The sequence below is a fragment of the Mobula birostris genome, chromosome 15 (genome assembly GCF_030028105.1).
Source record: "Mobula birostris isolate sMobBir1 chromosome 15, sMobBir1.hap1, whole genome shotgun sequence".
Classification (NCBI taxonomy): Eukaryota; Metazoa; Chordata; class Chondrichthyes; order Myliobatiformes; family Myliobatidae; genus Mobula; species Mobula birostris.
This window is the reverse complement of record NC_092384.1, coordinates 23,484,999-23,509,633: the sequence shown is the minus strand read 5'-3', so window position 1 is coordinate 23,509,633 and position 24,635 is coordinate 23,484,999. Positions and strand designations below refer to the sequence as shown.

The 24,635-nt window shown below is 41.1% G+C and overlaps 1 protein-coding gene across 3 annotated transcripts in view; it reads left to right on the top strand.

Moving 5' to 3' along the window:
• fhod1 (formin homology 2 domain containing 1) overlaps window positions 1–24,635 on the top strand; it is a 302,751-nt gene that overhangs the window by 192,340 nt on the left and 85,776 nt on the right. For all 3 annotated transcript variants that reach the window (XM_072279446.1, XM_072279445.1, XM_072279444.1), the window contains exon 10: window positions 22,725–23,080. In XM_072279446.1, coding sequence (XP_072135547.1) covers window positions 22,725–23,080 — 356 coding nt within the window. The remainder of the gene's footprint in view (window positions 1–22,724; window positions 23,081–24,635) is intronic.

Here is a 24,635-nt window from a genome sequence, read left to right as displayed (position 1 = left end):
CTTTTTGTTGATTTGTGCCCATGTAATATTCTATAGTATGTTTATTTCTTATTCAAATATCACAACTATTTTTCACATTCTTAACAAGCTTACCGTACTTGATGTTCCCATCTTTCAGTCCTGATGAAGGGTTCCAGCCCGAAACGTCGACCGATCTTTTCCATGGATGCTGCCTGACCTGCTGAGTTCCTCTAGCGCTTGTGAGTGTTGCTTTGACCCCAGCATCTGCAGAGTATTTTGTGTTTCCTCATCTGACTATCCTAGAGTGCTTTTCAGTTTGTACCAATGGATTGTGTTCAAAAGCCACCAGTGGTTGTAATGGAGATGGATTTTCAACAGGCCTTTACTATAGAACTATGGAAGAGAAATGGTTAAATTCAAGGTATCTGGAATCAGCGTCCTGACAGAAAATGAATGCATTTACTCAGACTGGCAGGGTCTGAGAAATGCTGTCCTTCAGGAATATGGATGTGGGGTGTTAATTTTCTTCTCTTCCTAAATGTAGTCTTTTGATACTGAGAAGCATTGTCCGTTTTATTTTGGTCCAAAGGTTATTTTCCCTAGTAGGCACCTGCACCTACAGGTTCTCTACATTTCCTTTCAAGATACCGAGAGCCACGTCGCTATCCTTTGGTGAGATTGTAATAGATCCATATGCAAAGACCTCATAGTTGCCAATGAGAGAGTAAAATGCTGAATTCTTTTCTTTTTCCACAAGAAAGAAGTAAATTTTGCCCCACATGATGCAACCACAAACTTGCTCTTTATTAGTATTTATTTTAAGTCAGATCAAATGGATAACAGAATTAATCAAGCAGAAGCCAAGACATTTAGATCTATGGTCTGGCAGAGTGTCTGTAATGTAGTTTGGCTTTGATGAATAACATATGGTGAAAACATCAGAGAGCAGGAATTAATCAGAATAACCAGTGATTTGGTTCCCCCTTCTCTTTCAAATAGTTCAGATTTTCGGTCAGACAGTTTACTATTTTTTCCTTCCCTTTTTTTGATAATTATTCTGATAAATGAGGTATATAATTTTGTGTGTGTGTGTGTGTAAGTTGCATTGTTAAATTCCTTCAATTACTAAATTGCTACAATGTTACTGCTGAATCTTTAGATCATTTTTTAAGAAAAATGGGATTTAATGCTGTTCATTAACTAGCCAGTAACTACAAATCATGCACATTAGAAGACATGGCAAAGCATAGTGCAAGACACCATGAGAATTTTTAAAAAAACAATATTGGTTGGTGGGGAGGGGGGTACAGAAGACAGGAAAGTCAAGTCACTTTTTATTGTCATTTCGACCATAACTGCTGGTACAGTACACAGCAAAAACGAGACAACATTTTTCAGGACCATGGTGCTACATGAAACAATACAAAAACTACACTGAACTACATAAAACAACACAAAAACTACACTAGACTACAGACCTACCCAGGACTGCATAAAGTGCACAAAACAGTGCAGACATTACAATAAATAATAAACAAGACAATAGGCACAGTAGAGGGCAGTAGGTTGGTGTCAGTCCAGGCTCTGGGTATTGAGGAGTCTGATGGCTTGGGGGAAGAAATTGTTACGTAGTCTGGTCGTGAGAGCCCGAATGCTTCGGTGCCTTTTGCCAGATGGCAGGAGGGAGAAGAGTTTGTATGAGGGGTGTATGGGGTCCTTCATAATACTGTTTGCTTTGCGGATGCAGCGTGTGGTGTAAATGTCTGTAATGGCGGGAAGAGAGACCCCGATGATCTTCTCAGCTGACCTCACTATCTGCTGTAGGGTCTTGCGATCCAAGATGGTGCAATTTCTGAACCAGGCAGTGATGCAGCTGCTCAGGATGCTCTGAATACAACCTCTGTAGAATGTGGTGAGGTTGGGGGTGGGAGATGGACTTTCTTCAGCCTTCGCAGAAAGTAGAGATGCTGCTGGGCTTTCTTTGCTATGGAGCTGGTGTTAAGGGACCAGGTGAGATTCTCCACCAGGTGAACACCAAGAAATTTGGTGCTCTTAACAATCTCTACGGAGGAGTCATCGATGTTCAGTGGAGAGTGGTCGCTCCATGTCCTCCTGAAGTCAGCAACTATCTCTTTTGTTTTGTTCACATTCAGAGACAGGTTGTTGGCTCTGCACCAGTCCGTTAGCCACTGCACTTCCTCTCTATATGCTGACTCATCGTTCTTGCTGATGAGAGCCACCATGGTCGTGTCATCGGCGAACTTGATGACGTGGTTCAAGCTGTGTGTTGCAGCACAGTGGTGGGTCAGCAGAGTGAACAGCAGTGGACGGAGCACACAGCCCTGGGGGCCCCTGTGCTCAGTGTGATGGTGTTGGAGTTGCTGCTTTCAATCCGGACTGACTGAGGTCTCCCAGCCAGGAAGTCTAGGATCCAGTTGCAGAGGGAGGTATTCAGGCCCAATGACAAACATGCCACATTTGTTTCAAGTTCACCCTCTGGTTCCTTGTACTCCATGGTGTACACCTATACTGCAGCCTATGAAACCTAAAGGAAGGGTTGCCTCGATGAAAAGGTGTGGAGTTCCACTTCTGAAAACAGTGAGTGGGACGATGTTCAGTGTTAAGCCCAACAATTTAGGAGGAACAGGATAATTTAGTGTCACGACCATTATGTTATGTGCGAGATAGGGAGACAGGGCATCAGGGATTGTAGTAACCCATGCAACTAATCATTGGAGATGCTAATGAAGTGGAAAGGATCACTTCTTATTCACGTGCACTCTCAGTAGAGTTTTGATCAATTCTTCTTGAGAAGAGAGTGCTGGATAAAGTTAAAAGGCTGGGAATTGAAAGTAGATTATCGACCAGGTTAGGCAAGTAGCTGAGCTGCAAGCAACAGAGCAAGGATAATGAACGGACACTCAGCAGGATGTGACTAATGGTGAGTGTCCACAAAGGTCTGAGCTGGGAGTCTCAGCTATTCGTCATATTGATGATGTACACGTTGGTACCGAGTTTAATGATGCTGCAAAGGTAGGGGAATATACTGATTTGGGCAGAAGCATGAAATAACAAATGAATAGCTTTGGCAGAAAGGAAAAAGGAACAATGAATGAATATCAGGGTGAGCAAATGTGACGCCAACATCCACTTGAATCTCAAAGCAAGAATAGCATTGTTTTTAATTGTAAAAAAATTTGAAATAATGCAGAACTAATAGACGATTCAAATAATTATAAAGAATAATCAAAATGCCAGAAGACATACAAAGGATAGATATGATACAACTGTTATGCAAACCCCCCAGTTAGTTTATGCCCAGGATGTTGTCAGCAGTCGGTGAGACCATACCTTGGCAAAACATATTGATCTTGGAGGGATTTAGGTTTACTTTTATGATAACTGGGGTTTATTCCTCTGGAATTTAGTTAGTTAATGGATGATTGTTCTTCTTGTTCTTTGAAACTTTACATTTTCTGATTTTGATGCTTTATACAATTGCAACTTTTGATAAATTATCTGGTAATGACCATTCTAAACATGAAATGCTCTGCGGAACAGAAGTCAGTGACTGCTTACACAGCCTGAGGTTCTCATTACTTTAGTTTTGGAACTAAGGTAAATGGTTTAGAACGGGTCTTTTCTACTTTATTTAGCTGGAGGTTTACAGGTGTGTGCTCAGAATTGGCGAAGGTGTTCAGACACAAATGGTGCTGAGGCAAGGCACCTTGAAACCTTCAGGTCCTGCTGCAGATGTGCAAGTTGGAGAGGCTGTACTTGGCCGTGTATAGTTTAGTTTATAGGAAAAGTGTGCTGTTAATCTGGAAAGAGCGCAGAGAAAATTTACGAAGATGTGAACAGAACAAGAGTGCCTGAGATATAGGGAGAGGTCGAGCAGGCTAGGTCTTTATTCCTTGGAACAGAGGAGAATGAGGGGCAAGGTTATAGAAATGTTTAAAATTATGAGAGGTGGATGGTCAGTGTGCTCTTCCCAGGGTAGGGGAGACCAAAACTAGAGGGCGTAGATTTGAGAATTGAAAGATTTAAAAGGAACCAGAGAAGAAACTTCTTCACACAGAGGGTGTAGCGTATATGGAAGAGCTGACAGAAGGAGTGATTGAGTCAGGTTTAATAGTATCATTTGAGAAGCACATAGGTACATGGAAGGATAGGGCTTTGAGGAATAAGAGCCAAACACAAGAAATTGAGTCTAGCTGAGTAGGTGCCATGTTAGCATAAATACTTTGGGCTGAACACCCTGTATCTGTGCTGTATTGCTCTATGATACTATACTTGGGGGAAAAAAAACTAACAGGGTTCTTGATCAAGCTATTTTCCCTATCTTCCCATTTTACTGAATTATTCTTCATTAAATTTCCTACAACCTTCTGCTTGATTATTCTTCTCTCCTGTATAAACCATTTCTTGGCCAATGCAGGTAAACACTTTCTGAGAGCCTCTGAAAATTAAAAAAAATATTATCTGTAAACATATCCAAATAACAGTCAGGAATAGACCATCAGTCGATGGTTGGTGTTTTCCTGGTATTTGTGCGACGAGATTAAGACTGACCAGACACTTCCTATTATACACGCATGTCTGCACATCCCTTTTGGGAAAAGCAGAATAAATGAAAACATGCCTAAACTGAAAGCTCCCATCAACCCCTCCTCCCCCCCCCGGTTGTTTGAAACAAATCCAGAGTATCTGAAGAACTGTACATGAGCTAAATGCTGGTTTTTCTTCCCTTTGCACTGATCTGTCTCGGCATCATTTTTGATTATGTGTAATTGGTCAGTGAGCTATCTCTAACATCTGGCCGCCTCCTCATGCAGAGGTTCGTGCATGGTCATTGTTTTTCTCTAATCTGGAGTGATCCATCAGCCGGTGCAGAATTCAGTCCTTTCAATAATTTATGTATTCTATTTGGTAGCCTCCAGAGCTAATGGACCAGGTGTTTGTCTCAATATATAAATGTTTTCAAGCTGTAGTTTAATCTTTTGGCCGCCTTCTGAACCTGTTCCAAGGCCAGTCTATCACCTCCACATGATGGGCAGAACAGTGAAATCTGGAAAATGGAATATGATTCTCTGTGTTTGCATCAAATTGCCAACAGAGGTATCTTGACAGTACTGGAACTGTCTAAATTCTTTGCAGTTGTGCTTCTGGCCGGGAATCAGTAAATACCGTGCTATTTTTGAATTGTGGTATTGCCAATATCTTTGAATCCATCTTTTAGTACAGACTTGCAAATGTATTTACTTAATGCAGTGCCAATCATGATCTAGTGCTGTAGGGATTTTTTTTGTATCCCAAAGAGCTTAAATTAACTCTTGCATTTTGTTATTTTTGTTTAAAAAAAAATGAATTTGAGGATTGAGCAAAGTGCTGATTTATTGAAAGTAATTTGTCTTAACCAAACATTCTAATTGTTGCACTGGTACTGATCTCATTCAAGGCACCTACCTTTGTGATCCAGAGGGGCCTAGCAACTTGGAATCCCCACTGCAACAATCACGCTCAGATCTGAAAGGCTGCATGCAGTGTAAGCAGTGCCAGGGCTCTGTGCAACGTGAGCAGGTGTCTCGGGCAGGCCAGAAGTTGTTACATGAACCATTGACCATTGCCAAATCCAAGCCTCCAAATTTGGAGTCAGAATTGGAATTGGCCTATTATTGTCACATGTACCATGGTGGAATGAAAAGCTTGTCTTGCATGCAGTTCATACAGATTAATTCAGTAAACATGGCAAAACTGTGTAGTGGTCTTAGAACAGCGGGGTAGAAGCTGTTCTTGCGCCTGGTGGTTTATGCTTTCAGGCCTAAGTATCTACTGCCCAATGGAAGAAGGGAGAAGAGTGACTGTCTAGGGTGGGTAGGGTCTTTAATTATGCTGGCTATTTTACTGAGGCAATGAGAAGTACAGACAGAGGAGACACTGTTTTCTGTCACGTGCTGAGCTGTGTCCACAGATCTCTGTGGTTTCTTACAGTCACTTATAGAGCAGTTGCCATACCAAGCTGATATGATGCTTTCTGTGGTGCATCTATAAAAATGATCATGGCCAGTGCAGACATGCTGGGTTTCTTTAGCCTCCTGAGGAAATAGGTATTGGTGAGCTTTCTTGACTCTGGGGTACGTCTACATAGTTGAACCAGGGTGGGCTATTCATAATTTCAGTCCTGGGAACTTGAAGCTGTCAGCCCTCTCAACCTGCACACCGTTGATGTAGATAGGAGCATATGCACCTGCTCTCGAGTCAATGATCTGTTATCCTTTTTAAAAGGTTTTGGAGTATGGACACTGTAATGTATAAAAACATTCAAAAGCAATTAAAAATTATATAAACTTTTAAAAAATAATATTGAAATAGTTATAGGGACATACAGTGCAGAAACAGACTCTTTGGCTCCAATTTTCTTGACTACAGTTCAGCATTCAACACCATAATTCAAATTACTATAAATTGCACATTGCACATTCAGACAGAGATGTAACATAAAGATTTTTACTTCTCATGTATGTGAAGGATGTAAGTAATAAAGTCATTTCCATGCCAGCCAAATCGCCTAACTGAGCTAGTCCCATTTTCCTGTGTTTTACCCATATCCATCAAAATCTTTCCTATCCATGTGTAACGCGATGTAAGGTTTCACTGCTAATGTAATGGTTTTTTTGTAATGTTCACTGCTAAAGTAACGGTTTCTCTGTAGCAGCAATGTTTGGGTTATGGCTGGAGATAACAGGACTGTGGATGCATGTTAGCCAATCAGGATTTTGTTGCCCTGTCTTGTGAATCTGGAAGCAGTTGTTGTCGCGGGCTTTTGCCAGAGAGGGAGAGAGAGAGAGATGAAGAGAGAAGACGTGAATGGAGAGATTTGGCAGACCGCTGGACGGAGTGGATTCAGAGCGAGGGTCCAAAGGGCAGCGATGATCAGAGGAGATCGATGGGGACCGATCGGCCTATGAGTGAGCTCCAGCTTTGTGCACAGACTGTTTAATAAGATTTGGACCCTTTTTTAAAATGTTTTGTTTCTCTACTAACCATATAGTCAAAGTAAGAGTTATAAAGCTTAATCGTTTAATCGCATATTGTGTACTGTTTGTTATTTCGTGGTACTGTTTGTAACAGGGGACACATCGCGCAGCATCCACCCAAATGAGATTTCTTAAGTTTGGCCGGGCAGGGGGTTAAGGCGCTAGCTGAAGCGAGTGTTACACATGTAACTGTCCAGCTGCCTTTTAAACATTGTAATTGTGCCCTCCGCTACCACTTACTCTGGCAGCTTGTTCCAGACACTCATCGGTATCTGGGAAAGTGTTGTCCCTCAGGTGCTTTTTTGCATCATTCTCCTCCCATTTTAAATCAATGATCTCTGGTTTTGAACTCCCCAACCTGAGAAAAAGACTGTGGCTATTCACCTTACCTATGCCCCTCTTGATTGCATAAACCTCTATCACGTTACAACTCAGCCTCCTACTTAATATAATGTAATCATTTACAAATTAAACAAATTGATAGTAATTAAGGGGATTATTTCCTGTACAAATACTGAACAGAAGATGTACTTTTTTCCTGCCCCCCTCCTTCGTAAGTGCAGAGTCGGGTCTAACCTGCTACCAGATCCAGGAGCTGATCTCCTCCACTTCAGCACATGTCAATTTGTACTGTTGAAGTAGAATCCATGCTGAGTGCTGGTGGATTTGCTGGCAGGTGTCTTTCAGCATGTCTTGGGCTTTTGATCCATGCACTAGAGCCCCAGGTTTGATTGTGTTAGCTTGGAACAGTTGGAATTTTAACAGGAAGATTCAATATACATTTCTTTTTTTTTTGAAGTTAGCCCGTATTTGGTTTCTGCTTAGTCTTTCACCTGACAGTCAGTTTATTATCCTTCAGCTTGATGGATCATTCTTGATTTCTGCGAACTTTATCAGTCACCTCTATCAGGCGAATACTTTGCATTTCACCATTACCAAAGAGGTCTGTGGCAAAGGTATTATTCCAGGACTTGCAGTTTCATTATGGCAAGTATCAATGGTTATGGATAAATGTCACAGGCAGAACTGGGAATATTTGTGAATATGCAGATCTTTCAGACTGAGTTGCACCATTTTGCTGTTTGTCCAATTGTCCAATTTGAACCATACTTTCTGCTCTCTGATTTGTGTCTCTTACGTTCATCACTCAGCAATGATTATTGGATGCATCAAGCTCTGGAATGCCTGGCTCTTGCGCATACTGCACCATTCACCAGTCATTGCTGTGTAGGGATTATGGGACCAGCCTTGTGTTGTATTGGTGACATCTGCATTAAAGCAACCCCTTTCCCCAATGCTCGAGGACCACCTTTTAGCAGGCTTGTAAAGTTGCCCTAGACCAATTTATAAATGGAATAGTTTTATCATTTGAGCAGTAAATTCTCAGACTTCAATCTAAAATAAAAGTAGTAAATCCCTTGGCAGATGGAAGGACAGGGAGAGAATATACAGGGCAGTGTTTCATAATAGAATTTGTAATTCCAAGAGTATTTCTGTCTATAGGAATGATCACATTCAGCAATTAACACATTTCCATAACAGGGTCGTTGTAAAAGATATTCAAGAGAAAAAATCAGCCTGAAAGCATATGTTTATAATCTTAGAAGTAGAACATCCAGACCAAGATTAAATTATGGCTCGTGTTCCATTCCAAGGTTGTATCATCTTGGATACATCCTTTTGAAGTTATTTGACCCAATACATATGCTTGCTTTAGTTTTGTCTATTAATTAAACCCAACTGGAAAAATAATTTGTAGTGAATGTTTCTAAGGAAAATACTTGTAATTATAAATTTGTATGACACAGGCAATCATTAATCGACTGTATTAAATGCTGTGTAATTTCATTTACCTTCTCACGTTAGAATGTTCTAACTGTTGTGTAGCCAGCTTTTTCTGGGGCTGAAGTTTGGCAAATAATGCCTTAATCAACACAGATTTTCAAAATCTTCTTCTGCCATTTTTATTTTTTAAATGCAGCCACTGAAGCACTAGCAAGTATAGACATTGTGTGCAAATAAGTCACTTAACCAAAGTAGAAACCTTATTGCTAGTGAAAATTAATAATCATTTAGATTCTTTGAGAGTTGCATTAACTCTAGACATGATATGACATAAAAGATTCTTAAAAGTAGTTAAAAAAAAATAGAATTAAAGTGTCCAAGGTTACGGCAAAAAGGCGAGAGAACAGATTTGAGAAGGATAATAATTTAGCCATGGTGGAATAGTGGAGCAAACCCTGATGGCCAAATGCTGTAATCCTGCCTCTATGTTTTATGGTCTAACCCAGAAGAAATACTCCAATGCTGCAGGACAAGTGACCTTGGATTTAGAATCAGGTAATTCTTTTTATGCAGCTGACAATATTGCTTGGAAAGTCTGGTGAAAGCTAGGATGTTGCCTTTATTTAACTGGTTCAAAAATTATTATTTTTTTGCTCCTCCCCCACCACTAGTACACCACTCCACCAAGTCCCAGAATTGTCAGGGTCTCAAATACTCCTCATGTGCATGAAAATTTTCAACAGAGCTTGAGAGCTCCATTGTTCATTCAATGGAAGAACAAGCTGGACAAGGGCAACATCCCATGCGTCATCATTCTACAGACCATGCCATTCTGGGACTTGTGCTATATTATTTTTGTCACTGTGTTTTCTGCTCTCATAACCATAAATGCTATATGCTGTGTGCTGTTTGTGATATGTTTTATGCCTTGGCTCTGGAGGTATGCTGTTTTGTTTGATTATATTCATGTATGGTTAAACCTTGAACTTGAACATGAATCTTTGAATGCCCCTCTGATTCGGGGCCAGAAGATTCACCCTGAGGAATGTGGGATGTGGGCTATCACCAAGTGGGCTGCTGGAAGATTAGGGGTTTGCCAACTTCACTGGACTTCCTGAATACTTTTGGGCATATCTTATGGATTTTGGTCTGCTGATCACGAAAACCATCATGACATTCCCCTGTCATGCTCCATTTTATTGAAATTGCCTATATTTGATATTTCAATTCATAATTCTGTTAAATTAAAACGGAAGCTGAAAAGTTTTCTATCTTGTCCAGGCATGCCTGGGCATGCTTAGGCAAGACAGATGATACATGGCAGGACAGGCTTTAGAAAGGCTATTACACACATGCTATGCATTGCAATTGCAAGTATATTGATTTGAGATCAGTTGATTGAGACAAAGCTTGGGCTTCTCACATTTGTTGCACAGTAGGAGCTGTCGATCTTGGAGCTTGGCTCAGAGGTACTCGAAAGTTGACGTCATTCGCTGCCCTGATGCTATGCCAAATGTAGAAGGATCATGTGACAGACTGCTATTTCCGTATGACCAGTGTGTCTAGTTTCTCTGCTAAAAACAAGAAACCCATTGAATACCCTAATCTCCCTTCAGCCATGAGACCTGTGCTGCATGCCTTCCAGTACTGAAGCCTCCAAAGACATGGGGTCTAGAGGAGGTAGACAAAAATGTCATGATGCATGGGTTAGGAGTAGAAAATTACACTGTTATAGATTTTGAACCTTTCATCTGAAAACTTAATCTGAGTTAAATGACCTGGTCAGTGACTTGGGTTTGTCAAAGACAAAAGCAGAATTACTGAGTTCAAGACTGCAGGGATGGAATCTGCTGTCACCAGGCACAACATTTCAGTGAAGAGTTTCGATATTTGAGACAGATGTTTTCAGGATAACTGATGCCCATGATGAAGGAAGGCATTTTTGTTGGTCCACAAATCAAACAAGTCATCAACATTCAACATAGAATAGTACAGCACAGTACAGGCCCTTCGGCCCACATTGTTGTGCCGACCCTCAAACCCTGCCTCCCATATAACCCCTCACCTTAAAGTCCTCCATATACCTGTCTAGTAGTCTCTTAAATTTCACTAGTATATCTGCCTCTATCGCTGACTCAGGCAGAGTATTCCACGCACCAACCACTCTCTGAGTAAAAAACCTTCCTCTAATATCCCCCCTTGAACTTCCCACTCCTCACCTTAAAGCCATGTCCCCTTGTATTGAGCAGTGGTGCCTGGGGAAGAGGTGCTAGCTATCCACTCTATCTATTCCTCTTAATATCTTGTATACCTCTATCATGTCTCCTCTCATCCTCCTTCTCTCCAAAGAGTAAAGCCCTAGCTCCCTTAATCTCTGATCATAATCCATCGTCTCTAAACCAGGCAGCATCCTGGTAAATCTCCTCTGTACCCTTTCCAATGCTTCCACATCCTTCCTATAGTGGGGTGACCAGAACTGGACACAGTACTCCAAGTGTGGCCTAACCAGAGCTTTATAGAGCTGCATCATTACCTCGCGACTCTTAAACTCTATCCCTCGACTTATGAAAGCTAACACCCCATAAGCTTTCTTAACTACACTATCTACCTGTGAGGCAACTTTCAGGGATCTGTGGACATGTACCCCCAGATCCCTCTGCTCCTCCACACTACCAAGTATCCTGCCATTTATTTGACTTGTTTTAATTCAAATTTAGCAATGTGATTCACTTATTGAGCGTTCCAAGTTAAGTCAATCAATATGAATGGAAAGGAAGGCATATATTTGTACAATTTTTTGATGATCTTGAAAAATCATGAAGGACATTGTAATACTTCCTTTGAATTGTAGCTTCTGTTCCAGATTTGCATACAATAAACTCCCTTGAATGGGAAGATGATAACGACCAGTTGAGAACTTATCAGTGATGTTGGTTGATGAAAAAATTCTGGACAGAACATCAGGGATACTCACTTTTCTATTTGTCCTGTCGGATCTATTGCTTCCAGCGGCAAGAGCGATCAGGAACCCGTTTCAAGTGTTGAACTAAAATTGCAGCAGTTCCTGAATACTGCACAGGAGCATCTGCCCTGGTTAAATGTACCAAGCTCCCCTGTAGGGCAGCCTCTGACTGAGGTAGAGTGCTACACTGGAGGGCACTAGAGGCAGTATTGTGCCATTCATATCAGATTAATCACACCAGACCCTCACTGGCTAAGCACAAATGGGTCCATTTTCTCTGATCGGGGTGAGAGATGTAAATCGGTAGATTAACTGGTCACTGTAAGTTGCCCTGTTGTGTGAATGATTGGCAGAACCCGGAGGGAGTTGATGGGAAACTGAGGAGAACAAATTGGACCAGTGTAAATTAATAATTAGAATAGACTTGGTGGGTTGAAATGCCTGATCTTTTGGATACCTCTAAATAGTAGAACTTAGGACTCCTGACCAAAAGTATGCACCGTGTGAAACTGGTAGCCAGAATGTAATGATGATTTATCCTGCAGAACGATGTTGTGAACATTGCATGGGGAACTTGGCTGCCTGCTAGGTTAGCAATGTGATTAATAGATATATGATGGGAATACATTATCTTTACTCTCACACTGCAGAAGTACACCGTGCAAGGATAAAGTGTTTGGAAATACATTAAAAAAATAAACTAACAATAAATATTTGGTAAGAAAGTCAACATGAAATACTTTTTGCTTATTGCAGAAACAGCATCACAGATTAGAGCAGACAGTAGGGTGAAGGAGAGAGCACACGCATGTGTATGCATTTGTTTTACTGGAAAGGGTCTGCCGTCTGCATGTCAATTTATCATTTATACTCAATGTAAATATTTACAGCGTGCTTTCAGTATTTTAAATTAAAAACATAGTTAATGTGCTGTAAAAATATACTTGTAGGTCTGTGTCCTTCTGTTCCTTCCTACCCATAGTAATCAATTAAACACACGAATGATGGTGGAAATACTTTTTATTAACCCATACACTCCTGTTGCTGATCTCATATCTGTGTTCCTGAACTTCAATGTGATTTCCAGTGGTTATTCTCGGAGCAAAACCTTCTCGCCCCACCCCACCCGACAAGTCCCAGAGAAACACCCCCTTCCACGTTGGCAAATAGACGGGGTTGTTCTCACTGCGCACTGCCCATGGGTTGACTGTACTTGGGACGAGACAGTGGCTCACCTATTGCACACTGTGGGTTTGCAAAGAGGGCATGGAGAAAGATGCAAGAGCCTCTGTCATGGTTTATCCAGAACAGCTGCGTGAAAGAGGGGCCTCTGTACTACGGACTGCTCCCAGGGATAGCGGCGGACATGAAGTACTGCTGGAAGATTATCTACTCGTTGAAGGACACATTGAGGAATGCTGCTGACTGGCATATTCCAGGCTGTAGTGATATTTGCTGAAGGATGTCTAAAGCTTGGTGCAGCCACTGCAAGGGCTCAGGGAGGAAAGACCACACTATCGGATTCCTCTGCTACTGGAGAGGGACAGACCACATTGGAAGCCCCTCAGATAGTGTAATCATGTAACACCCTAGAGGACCACATAAGTTGCAACAGTCCTATTGGTTTTAAGGAATGTAAGAGAACAAGACAACACATTGATTATGAACATAAGGATGAAAAGGCTTATTCTCATAAAATAATCTCTTATGAATAGAAGCAACACACATCAAAGTTGCTGGTGAATGCAGCAGGCCAGACAGCATCTCTAGGAAGTGGTACAGTCGACGTTTCAGGCCGAGACCCTTCGTCAGGACTAACTGAAGGAAAAGTTAGTAAGAGATTTGAAAGTGGGAGGGGGAGGGGGAGATCCAAAATGATAAGAGAAGACGGGGTGGGGGGGGGATGGAGCCAAGAGCTGGACAAGTGATTGACAAAGGGGATATGAGAGGATCATGGGACAGGAGGCCCAGGGAGAAAGACAAGGGGGGAGCAACCCAGAGGATGGGCAAGGGGTATGGTCAGAGGGACAGAGGGAGAAAAAAGAGAGTGAGAGAAAGAATGTGTGTATAAAAATAAATAACGGATGGGGTACGAGGGGGAGGTGGGGCATTAGTGGAAGTTAGAGGTCAATGTTCTTGAAGAGTACTAATATGCATGCTGCTTATGAAAAATTTGATAATGAGAGTGAGACAGGACTTGCTAGCATGGAGATTTACAATGTGACAATTAACAATATGGCTTACACCAGAAGTGAACAGCAAATTAATTAAAGTAGATTTGGGACACTGGATCAGCTGTTTCAGTCCACAAAATGAGTTTAAACAACATTTCAAAGAAACTGAACTGAAGCCTGCAGATATCCATCTAAGAACTTGTACTGGAGAAAAGATAACTCCTGACGTTTGTGGCAGTGAAATACGACAACCAACAAGCCACATTGAGCTTGTATGTGGTAAAAACACAGTGACCAGCATTGTGGGGAAACGAGTGGCTGAGACAACTACAACTTGCTTGGGGATTCATTCATTATTTGCATGCCACATACCCTGCAATAAAGCCAACTGAAAGTGAATTAAGAAAGGCACTGGATGATGCCACAACTGCCTCCGTGCAAAACACCATGAACCGTTGCCCCACAGAGGACAGACAGTTGTTCGTGCCAACCTTTGAGCCTCTGGTTGGAAATGTATTGGACCAAGGAAATACCATGCTGCTCAGAGGAAGCATGAAAGCTATGAAAGCAATAGGTTTTGTTGGTAACATATCTGAGAAAGGCTCTGATATGTTAATCAGCAGTTACTTGAGAAATGTGACTTAGTTTTAAGCTAAGAAAGAAGAGTAGTTCAAGGAGCTTTAGGAAAGTTGCAAGCATTCGGCTTTTGTGACTATAAAGAACCAGAATCTACTCTGCGTTCGTTAAGGTTATTAAATGAACTTCAGGAGGGAGACATAAAGCTGCTTGTAAAAGTACATGCAAAGACCAAAGCCCAGCTGGGTGAATGGAAGGCCATAAAGAAAGGAGTTGATGGGGATTCAAAAACAGAGGATTCATCAGATGATGTTGTGGATGAGGAAATCAAGAGGAGAGATCAGATCAATAAGGGAGCAATGGAATTAATAAGTGAGTTAAAGGATTAATAAGCGAATATTCCAATGAACTAAATACACCATCACAAGATCAAGATGAACAGACTAGAAGAAAAAGGAGCGAAGAGCTAGAGAGAAAGAACATGAATGAGAAAGAGAAAGGTGTGAAAGAGAGAAGGAATATGAGAGAAAAAAAAAGGATCGAAGTTGATCCAGGGAGAGAAAAGCAAAGAAAAGGAGAAGAAAGATGTCTAGAGCTGTCAGAACCACTCCCTACAGTCTCAAAGTCAACTCCTACAACCACCACGGAGGTGTCCCCAGAACCTGAGATGGTTTCACCGCCACCAGTCTCACCTGCCAAGCAGAGTGAGTCCCCTTGTCAGGAAAGATTTTATCCCAGAAAAGTGAGAAATCCTCCACAGCGATTGAATCTTCTGGTCTGAATGGGACAATTTAAAATTTACAGTGCTGTAGATGTCTGGAGATAGTATTTGTATTATATAGTATATTGTGTATATAGTTGAGATGCTTTCTCTATTGAGTTGGAGTTCATAGCTAAGTAGGAAGATGTGTTGTGTGTTTAATATTTCAGTAATATATGAGTAATCTTGTAAATATTTTGTTTGATTAGTCATACTTTGTTTATATAATTCATTATGGTTAAATGTAAAAATATATGAATTGCATATGCCATTATGTCAGCATGTGATGAGTGCTCACCTCGCTTAAAGTAAAGAACAAACTAAGACTTGCATTGCTCGGCTCTTGTTTCCCTTTCAATTAGTTTAATATTTTGAAGTTACAGGTAAAAGTATAGATAAGCTAATAACACAAGCTGGTCCAGAATGACCAAAACATGGCTCATCTCAAGACAAGCATCAGAATTTAAGATTTACAGAGAAAATTAACACATGTATCAAGAACATAAAAAGTTAGATGGTAACAAGAAACAAGTGTCCAATTCTTAACAGAAGAAAAGGACACTTCCATTTGTTACAATCCTGGCCATTATCTCCGCCCATCAGAGATGTGGATGCAGTGGTTAGAGACATTGGCCTCTGGTGCTGATAAGCTCTTTTTCAAATCACCCCCTTGCACACAAGGAGTGTAGCAACAGCTTGTGTGCCAGTGCATTAACAGGGAAAGTGACAAATAAATAACTGGATTTCACAAGATCCTCAAGAAGACCTGAATGTCACTAAGCAGCATCAGGTCAGGCTCGCTCGTGATCTTGAGTTATTCTACTGATGGAAGCTGGGCAGATTCAACCTTGGAGCAATCTGAGAGCAACAGTACATTCAGAGCAGAGCTAGAAAGGATTTTTAGATACCAGTGGAAAAAGGGATATGGGGTTAGTTCAGGAAAGTACTCTAATGGTATGCATATTCTAATGGTATTTACCATTTTGTTCAGGACTGTTTATTTTCAAAGCCTATGAAAGTAAAATCTATTAATATCCATTTGCCAATTGGAAGTGTGACTGATTGGAAAGGATGCAAAACTAAAGCGCTTAACATCTGATGAAATCCTGTCCTCAAATTCAGAAGAGAAAAATGGACTACTGGAATATTGGCAAGAGGGATTGGTCCGTTATTTACAGCAAAACTCTTATGGATTTCTCGTACTTTTCAAATGCCTTGTGTGCTTCATGGCAATGTTGTTAGTACATTGTAATTTTGGCTTTGGACAACTAAAACAAAAACTCTGTGGATTCCAGGTGCGAAATAAAATTGGTTTAATATGCTGGTGGCCATGTAAATTCAACAAGTGGATTTGTTAGATGTCAACTGGATCAGAAAGCAAAAACACACACACACACACACACACACAGATTTTAACAAGGAATGTATTCAAAATGGTGTACAAATGATTTCATGCAGTTTCTAAGTTGGAATGGATGGCATTTCTAAGGTGAAACAATTTGGCATTTTTGCTGTGGTAGTCTGTTTTTTTACTTTGGAACTGCTTGCATTACTCTTCATTCCTTTAGTTTTTCCATGTGGTTGGCCTACATGTAAAATTTTGATAAATTGCTATGTTTCTCCATAATTAGCTCCTTGCTGAACACTCCACATTTTTTTCTGTATTTCTATTTTACTCTGAGTACTAAAATTCTAAATATTTAGTAATCTCATTGCTTGGAATTATATGATACTTGGGTACAATGACATGACAAAGTTAGTTAGATCAAGATATGATGTCATAACCAGTCAGATACTGTCGTGTGATGTGTTTTTGAATGATTATTGATGCCTGTGTGGCATTACTTTGATTTATGTTTCCTTATAAGGCATAACTGAGTTATTTTTAGAATTTTCTGAAATGATCACTAGCTCTGGTTTCACTGTCCATTTAGGAAGTATTGTGTAACGGTGATCCTTTCTGGGATTGTACCACATTGTCATCATTCCAGATTGCCATCAGCTTTTTCATTTTAACCACTTCAAAAGTTTGATATGAAACTGATTTACTCTCTTCATATTAATACAAGCACATTTGCAGAACAAAATGTAAGCAGTTGCTGAAATGTCCCGATCCAGCCCATAAATGTAAATGAACAAGCAAAAAACAGAATAAAGCCTATTTTATCGGGCATTTAATTTCATATAAAGTAGTTTCTTGCTTTCCTCCAGATCCACTGTTACCTTTGACGTTCCCCATGATAGGTAACTGTTAGAGTCATAGAGAAGTACAGCACAGAAACAGACTCTTTGGCCCATCTAGTCCATGCTGAAACCATTTAAACTGCCTGCTCCCAATGACCTGCACCGGGACTAAAGCCTCTATACCCCTATTATCTATGTACCTATCTAAACTTCACCTAAACATTGGAATTGAGCTCACTTGTGCTGATAGCTCATTGCACACTCACACGACCCACTGAATGAAGAAGTTTCCCCTCATGTTCCCCTTTTACCCTTAACCTATGACCGCTGGTTGTAGTCCCACCCACCCTCAGTGAAAAAAGCCTGCTTGCTTTTACCCTATCTATACAGCTCATAATTTTGTATACCACTATCAAATCACCTCTCAATCTTCTATGTTCTAAAGAATACTGTGCTAACCTATTCAGTCCTCCCTTATAACTCAGGTCCTCCAGACCCAGCAATATCCTTGTAAATTTTTTCTGTACTCTTTAAACCTTATTAACATCTTACCTGTAGATAAGTGTCCAAAACTGTACACAATACCTCAAATTAGAGCTCACCAATGTCTTGTACGACTTTCTCCTGTACTCAATACTTCCCATCCCATCTCTTGTACTCAATACTTCCCATCCCATCTCCTGTACTCAATACTTCGATTTTTGAAGGCCATTGTGTCAAAAGCTTTCTTTACGAATGTGATGCCACTTTCAATGAATTATGGACATGTATTCCGAGATCCCTCTGTACCACCACACTCCTCCCAGTAGCGTGGTCCTACTGAATTGCAGAACCTCACACTTGTCTGCATTAAATTCCATCTGCCATTTTTCACCCTATTTTTCCAGCTGATGCAGATCCCTCTGCAAGCCACAATAGCCTTCATTGCTGTTCACTACATCCCCAACCTTGGTGTCATCCGCAAATTTGCTGATCCAGTTAACCACATCATCATCCAGATCAATGATATAAATGACAAACAACAATGGATCCAGCACCGATCCCTGCAGCACAGCACTAGTCACAGGCCCCCGTCAGAGAGGCAATCATCTACTACTAATCTCTGGCTTCTCCCAGAAAGCCCAATGCCTAATCCAATTCACTACCTCATCCAGAATGCTGAGTGAATGCATCTTCTTAACCAGTTTTCACACGGGACCTTGTCAAATGCCTTACTAAGGTCCATGTAGACAACATCCACTGCCTCTGCCTTCATCTACTTCCCTAGTAACTTCCTCAAAACTCTGTAAGATTGGTTAGATATGACCTATCATGCGCAAAGCCATGCTGACTATCCTTAATCGGTCCATGTCTATCCAAATAGTTATATATCCGGTCCGTTAGAATATCTTCCAATAACTTTCCCACAACTGATGTTAGACTCACCGACCTATAATTTCCTGGTTTCTGTTTGGAGCCTTTTTAAAATAGTGGAACAACATTGGCTATTCTCCAATCCTCTGGGACCTCTCCTATCTCTGCTAGGACCCCAGTAATTTCTGCACTTGCCTCCCGTAGGGTCAGAGGGAACACCTTGTGAGGCCCTGGGGATTTATCCACCCTTATTTGCCTCAGGGTAGCAAACACCTACTTCTATGCAAATTGTACAGTGTCCCTGAAGTTGATGCCTCTTTGCCTTACTTCTATAGACTCTGTATCTGTCTCCTGAGTAAATACAGATACAAAGAATACATTTAAGTCCTCCCCCCATCTGCTTTGGCTCCACACATGGATTACCATTCTGGTCTTCCTTTTGCTCTTAACATACCTTAGAATCCCTTAGATTCTCCTTCACCTTGTCTGTTAGATCAATTTCATGCCACCTTTTCTCCTTCCTGATTTCTTTTTTATGTGTTCTCTTGTATTTCTTGCACTCCATAAGTACCTAATTTGTTCCTACTTGCCTATACCTGTTAATCAAGGCTTCAATATCTGCTGAAAACCAAGGATCTCATCACTTATTATTTTTACCTTTTATTCTGACAGGCACATACAAGCTTTGTACTCTCAAAATTCCGTTTTTGAAAGCCTCCCACTTTCCAAGTACACCTTTGCCAGAAAACAGCCTGTCACAATCCACACTTGCCAGATCATTTCCAATACCATCAAAATTGGCCTTTCTCAAATTTAGAACCTCAACCTACGGAGCAGTCCTATCTTTTTGCATATTTACTTTAAAACTGTTGTTCGTCCATCATTGACGTCGATGAGGACCTCGACACCATTATGATGGTGTCGAGACTAGCGCATGATTTGGATTTAAGTGAGGGAGAGTTGTGCAGCGTCAGCCTCACTCTCTCTTCCCAATTCCCATCTGGATCCAGTGGCAAGACAGAGTCTAGACAGCTGGAGATGGGACTAGGCGCAGTGGATGACCAGGACGTCTTCTGTGTCTTGTCCTGCTCTACACGTCCCACAACGCTTGCAGAGACCACCTTCTTGACCGTTGGATCTTCCATTGGTCTTGTCCGCTCAATCTAATAGTTAAAACTACTGGCATTGTTGTCACTGGATGCAAAGTGTCCCCCTACACAAACGTCTATCACCTACTCTGTCTCATTCCCAATAACAGATCCAGTATTGCATGCTCTCTCATTGGAACTTCTATGTACTGATGACGGAAACTTTTTCCTGAACACAGCAAGTTTCCCTTTCCATCCACAGTAAGCCCTGTTGGAATTTGCTATATCATTCTTATTCATAGCCTATTGTGAGAGAAAGGTAGCTAAATGTTTATCAAAAAGAATAATGTGTTCCTGGCTGAGGTTTCTGATTCTAGTCACCTTAAAAGTATGCTACTAAAGAAAGGAAATTGCTGCCAAAGTTTAAGCACGTACTCTGTTTGTAATTTAAGCTATTTAAGGCTTTTAGACCATTAAACAGAATTCACTAGTTGGTTGTTATTTTAATATTTCATTTATCTGTTACCTGGAACCTGATAACTTGTATTAACATGGCATGATTATTGTTGGGAACCATCTCTGGCATCATCAGGCAAAGTATGGTTCAGTATCACAAAGGAAGATATTCAGTTGTTAGGATCTTTGGCTGAAGATGTAAATCTTAAAGGAAGTGCGAGGGGCTTATGGAGGGATCAGAGCTTGGAATTGAAAAGCACAGCAGTCAGTGGTGGAGAATGAAAATCCGGCAGTGCAAAGTTGCCTGTGTAGGCTTATTCCACGAGGCAGCACAGTAGCGTAGACATTAGCTCAATCACCTTACAGCACCAGCGGTCACCAATATGGATTTGATTCCAGGAGTTTGCACCTTCTCCCCATTACCACGTGAGTTTCTTCTGGGTGCACTGCTTTCCTCCGGCATCCCAAAGGCATACAGTAGGGTTAGTAAGCCATGAGCATACTATGTTGGCACCAGAGGGATGGTCAGCACAATCCTTGGACTGTTGGTCATTAACGCAAAATGATGTATGCTTTGATGCACGTGTGACAAATAAAGCCAATTTTCATCTTTTTTATTTGCTTATCCCAAGGATGGGATTGTATAGTGGAGGAGTCTGGGGCTTGATTTCAGATTGAAGATACCTAGGGTTGGGGGTTTTGGAGTGAGGATTGCTATACTGGGGGTGTTGGACAAATGATTTGGGTAGGTGGGAGTGGGTAGGCTCAGGCAGATAATGCAAGGTTGGCAGAAGATGTTTACGGAAAGCTGGTGGGAGTGGTGGATAATTGGTGGCTCAGGAAATCTACAACATGGTGGTGGGTAAGACTAATCAATAATGCAAGCCACTTATCTGGAAAAGAAAGGGTAGCAGACCTAGTTGGATCGGGCCCTTTCTAACTGTGTGAGGTCTCAAAGCAATAGCTGTGCTAGTGCCCCATAAGTGAGGGCATAATAGCATATGAACATTGGATGTTGTTTGATGTCACTGCAACTATCCATCAGCCTCTCAGCTAGTGCATGGAAATATCAACAAGTGTAATCCACAGCCTTCGACTCTGTCCTGGAAATTGCCTTCAGTCTTGCATTCTTGCTTTGGTTTAGAGTGACTTTCATTCTGGAACAAGAGGTAAAGGCATGACTTATTATCCACCATCTCCAAACCTCGTGTATAAAAGTCGGTTAGCAGGAAATCCTTTGAAAGAAATGGAAAATATAATTTATGTTACTCATCTCACACATGATGGTAACATAAGTGGTTAAGGCACTGGACTCGCAGCCTAGCGGCTCAGATGAACAAGGCATTTAAGAGTCCAGGGCAGCGTGTTCCTGTTAGGGTGAAAGGCAGACATTTCGAGTTCAGCAATGGGACATATCAAAGCTCTGGTCAGGAAAAACAAAGAAGTAAACATCACTTTTAGGCAGCAGAGTACATTTGGATTCCTCAATGAATATAAAAAGTTTAAGGACAGGTTTAAGAGGGAAATCAGGACTACAAAAGGGTATGATATGGATTTGGTAGGCAGGGTTAAAGATAATCCCCAGAGAATCTTCAGTTGTATTAACAGGAAAAGGGTGAATAAGGAGAGACAAGGCCTTCTCAAAAACCATCAGGGACCACCATGTGTGGAGCCATAAAAGATGGTCGGATTGCGGGGCAAGGTAGGCCACGCTGGATCTTTACTTCTTGGAGCACAGGAGAAAGAGAAGTGACCTCCTAGAAGTTTATTAAGTCATGAGGGATATAGATAAGGTATGGTCATAGTCTTTTCCCCAGGGTTGGGCAGAGATACAAGAAGGGTGAGATTTAAAGGAGACATGTGAGGTAACCTCTTTACACAGGGGACAGTGAGTACCTGGAATGAGCTGCTCGAGGAAGTGGTCGAGGTGAGTATAATAGAGGCATGAGGATAGGTGCCTGGAGGGGAGAGGGCTGGCGGGTTGTGGGCAACTGGAACTAGCAGAGAAGATGCTCTGGTCAGCATGGACCAAGTTGGCCAAAGGGCTGTTTCCATGCAGTATCTAAGGCAGCCCTGAGATGAAATCTCACACTGGCATCTGCAAATGGTATATTCAGAGAACAATTTGGAATTTGAAATAAAAGTTGTAATGGTGTAGTCAACAGTGATTGCCATTAGTTAGTTCACCGATTTGCATCAGGGAGAAAACCTGACATTTTGTAGGAGATCCAGGCCCCATGAATGTTGTTGACTCTGAAGTGGCCCAGCAGCCAGTGAGTTTGAGGGTATTTAGGGGTGGGCAATAAATACTGGCATTGTTGGTGTTGCCCAGACTGCTTTGTTTCTTTCCTCTCCAACAAAAATGAACGGTGTTTTTTCCTTATCCAGAATGCACTGAAGCACGAGGATGGTGAAGATGACGGGAACACTCCAAATGCACGGCGGGATAGAAGGAAGCTGACCGCTAATGTCGATGATGGACGAAAAAACAGACGATCTGCAGGACAAAATATGGCTGAGCTGTCACCAACCAGGCCAGCAGAGGCTACTCCTCACAAACTCGCCCCTGAAGGAGTGAGCCCCAGCAGTCACACAACACATGACATTAAGTCTTCAAAGGTGATTTACATCCATCCAGAGCAACCTGACAACCAAACACAACCTACAATAACTCCAACCGCACCTGTAAGCCCCGCAAGAGACCTAAACTCGCCATCTGCTAACCAAGTGCTAACATCAACAGAGTAAGTTGCTGTTTTGTGTAAAATTGGTTTGTTATTGCTAAATGGTTTTACGCTGGGTGGAGTGCATGTCGTTTGATGCTGTAGTATAGTTATGAACATAAACTTTGAGCACTAAGGAGGCAACGCTGAGGTCCAACTATACCAAATAAAGTGAATGAGCATTTTTGTTTAGAAGATTGAGTGCAGTGAACCATTCCCCTACATTACTAATATCTATATTTTCCATTAAAAGTAACTGATAACCTATAAAACAATTTGGGTCATTCATAGATTATGGAATATGCTGGATAAATGTGCATGCTTTCTTGTTTTAAGCTTACAGATCTTTGCAGTTGTTGCTGATTTTAAAATTTGTTCTAGTTATACCAATTCAGTTGTATTTTAAAGACGAGGGTCAATTGGTTGTCAATAATACTACCAACTAAGAAGAATTTAATGTTTTTAATTCATAGAATAATGCATATCGCTGCATAGCATATAGTTCAGTGGTTATGCATCGCAGAGATAAGATCCATGATATTAAGACAGTACAAATATATTTTAATTGATTGCGCTGATCTTGGGATCTTTGGTGCCTTGCCTTCTAACTACAGAGTAATACTAAAAGTCAATAGCAAAAGGCATATTAGTTTCCAGCCTAACAGGAAGCATTACTGTGTTGAAAGCTAGCTAATTAAGATACTTCAATCCTGAAGAAGGGTCTCGGCCCAAAACGTTTACTCTTTTCCATAGACGCTGCTTGACCTGCTGAGTTCCTCCAGCATTTTACTATTTTATATTGGAGTTAACTTAATATTTTTGATGTTAATGTTTTCTCCTTCACCTGATGCCCTAGGTTGAGTTGAGCCCAGAAGCAAAATTGGACCTTTGTGCACCTTTATGTTTTCTTGGGTGCCCAAGGCATTTTTCATGCCCATACATGAAGGTCTAAATGTAACCTTACTTCATCATGCCTTGTAGAAATATTCCTGCTACCCTCATCTGTACAACTGGATTGTCAAAGTGGGAAGAATCCGCAGCCTGCCTGACATTCCAGGTTTAGAGGGCATTAGGGCCTTGAACATTAGTGTAATGGAATGGGACTCCTTGCTCTGAAGTGGCAAGTTCTTAGTGCCTGTTGCAGGATAATGAAAATAGTTTTTTTTCTAATGTGCTATATAAATACACCATAATAATTATCCAGAACTAAATAACCAAAATTCAGTGCCAAGAAACAAAACTAATAAGATTTATAACAATTATGTTAATGATTTTTACAATACTCATGGTTTCCACATAGGTTTAACCAACTGAGCCACAAAAGGCAGAAATCTCTCCTTTGTTCTGAGTTAACTGATCAGAGTTGGGGTAGAAGTAGAGTCGATTCATTGTCTTTGGTGCCCATGGATTATGGAGAAGGAAGTTGAAAAGGCTAAGTCTTGGCTCAAACCCTGAAGATGTCCTGCATTGTCTAACAGCACTTAAGCTTTTAATCGCCAGAAATGGAAAGTGTTGCCAGGCAGCATCTGTGGAGTGAGAAACAGAATCAATGCTGCATGCCTGTGATGTGAAATGA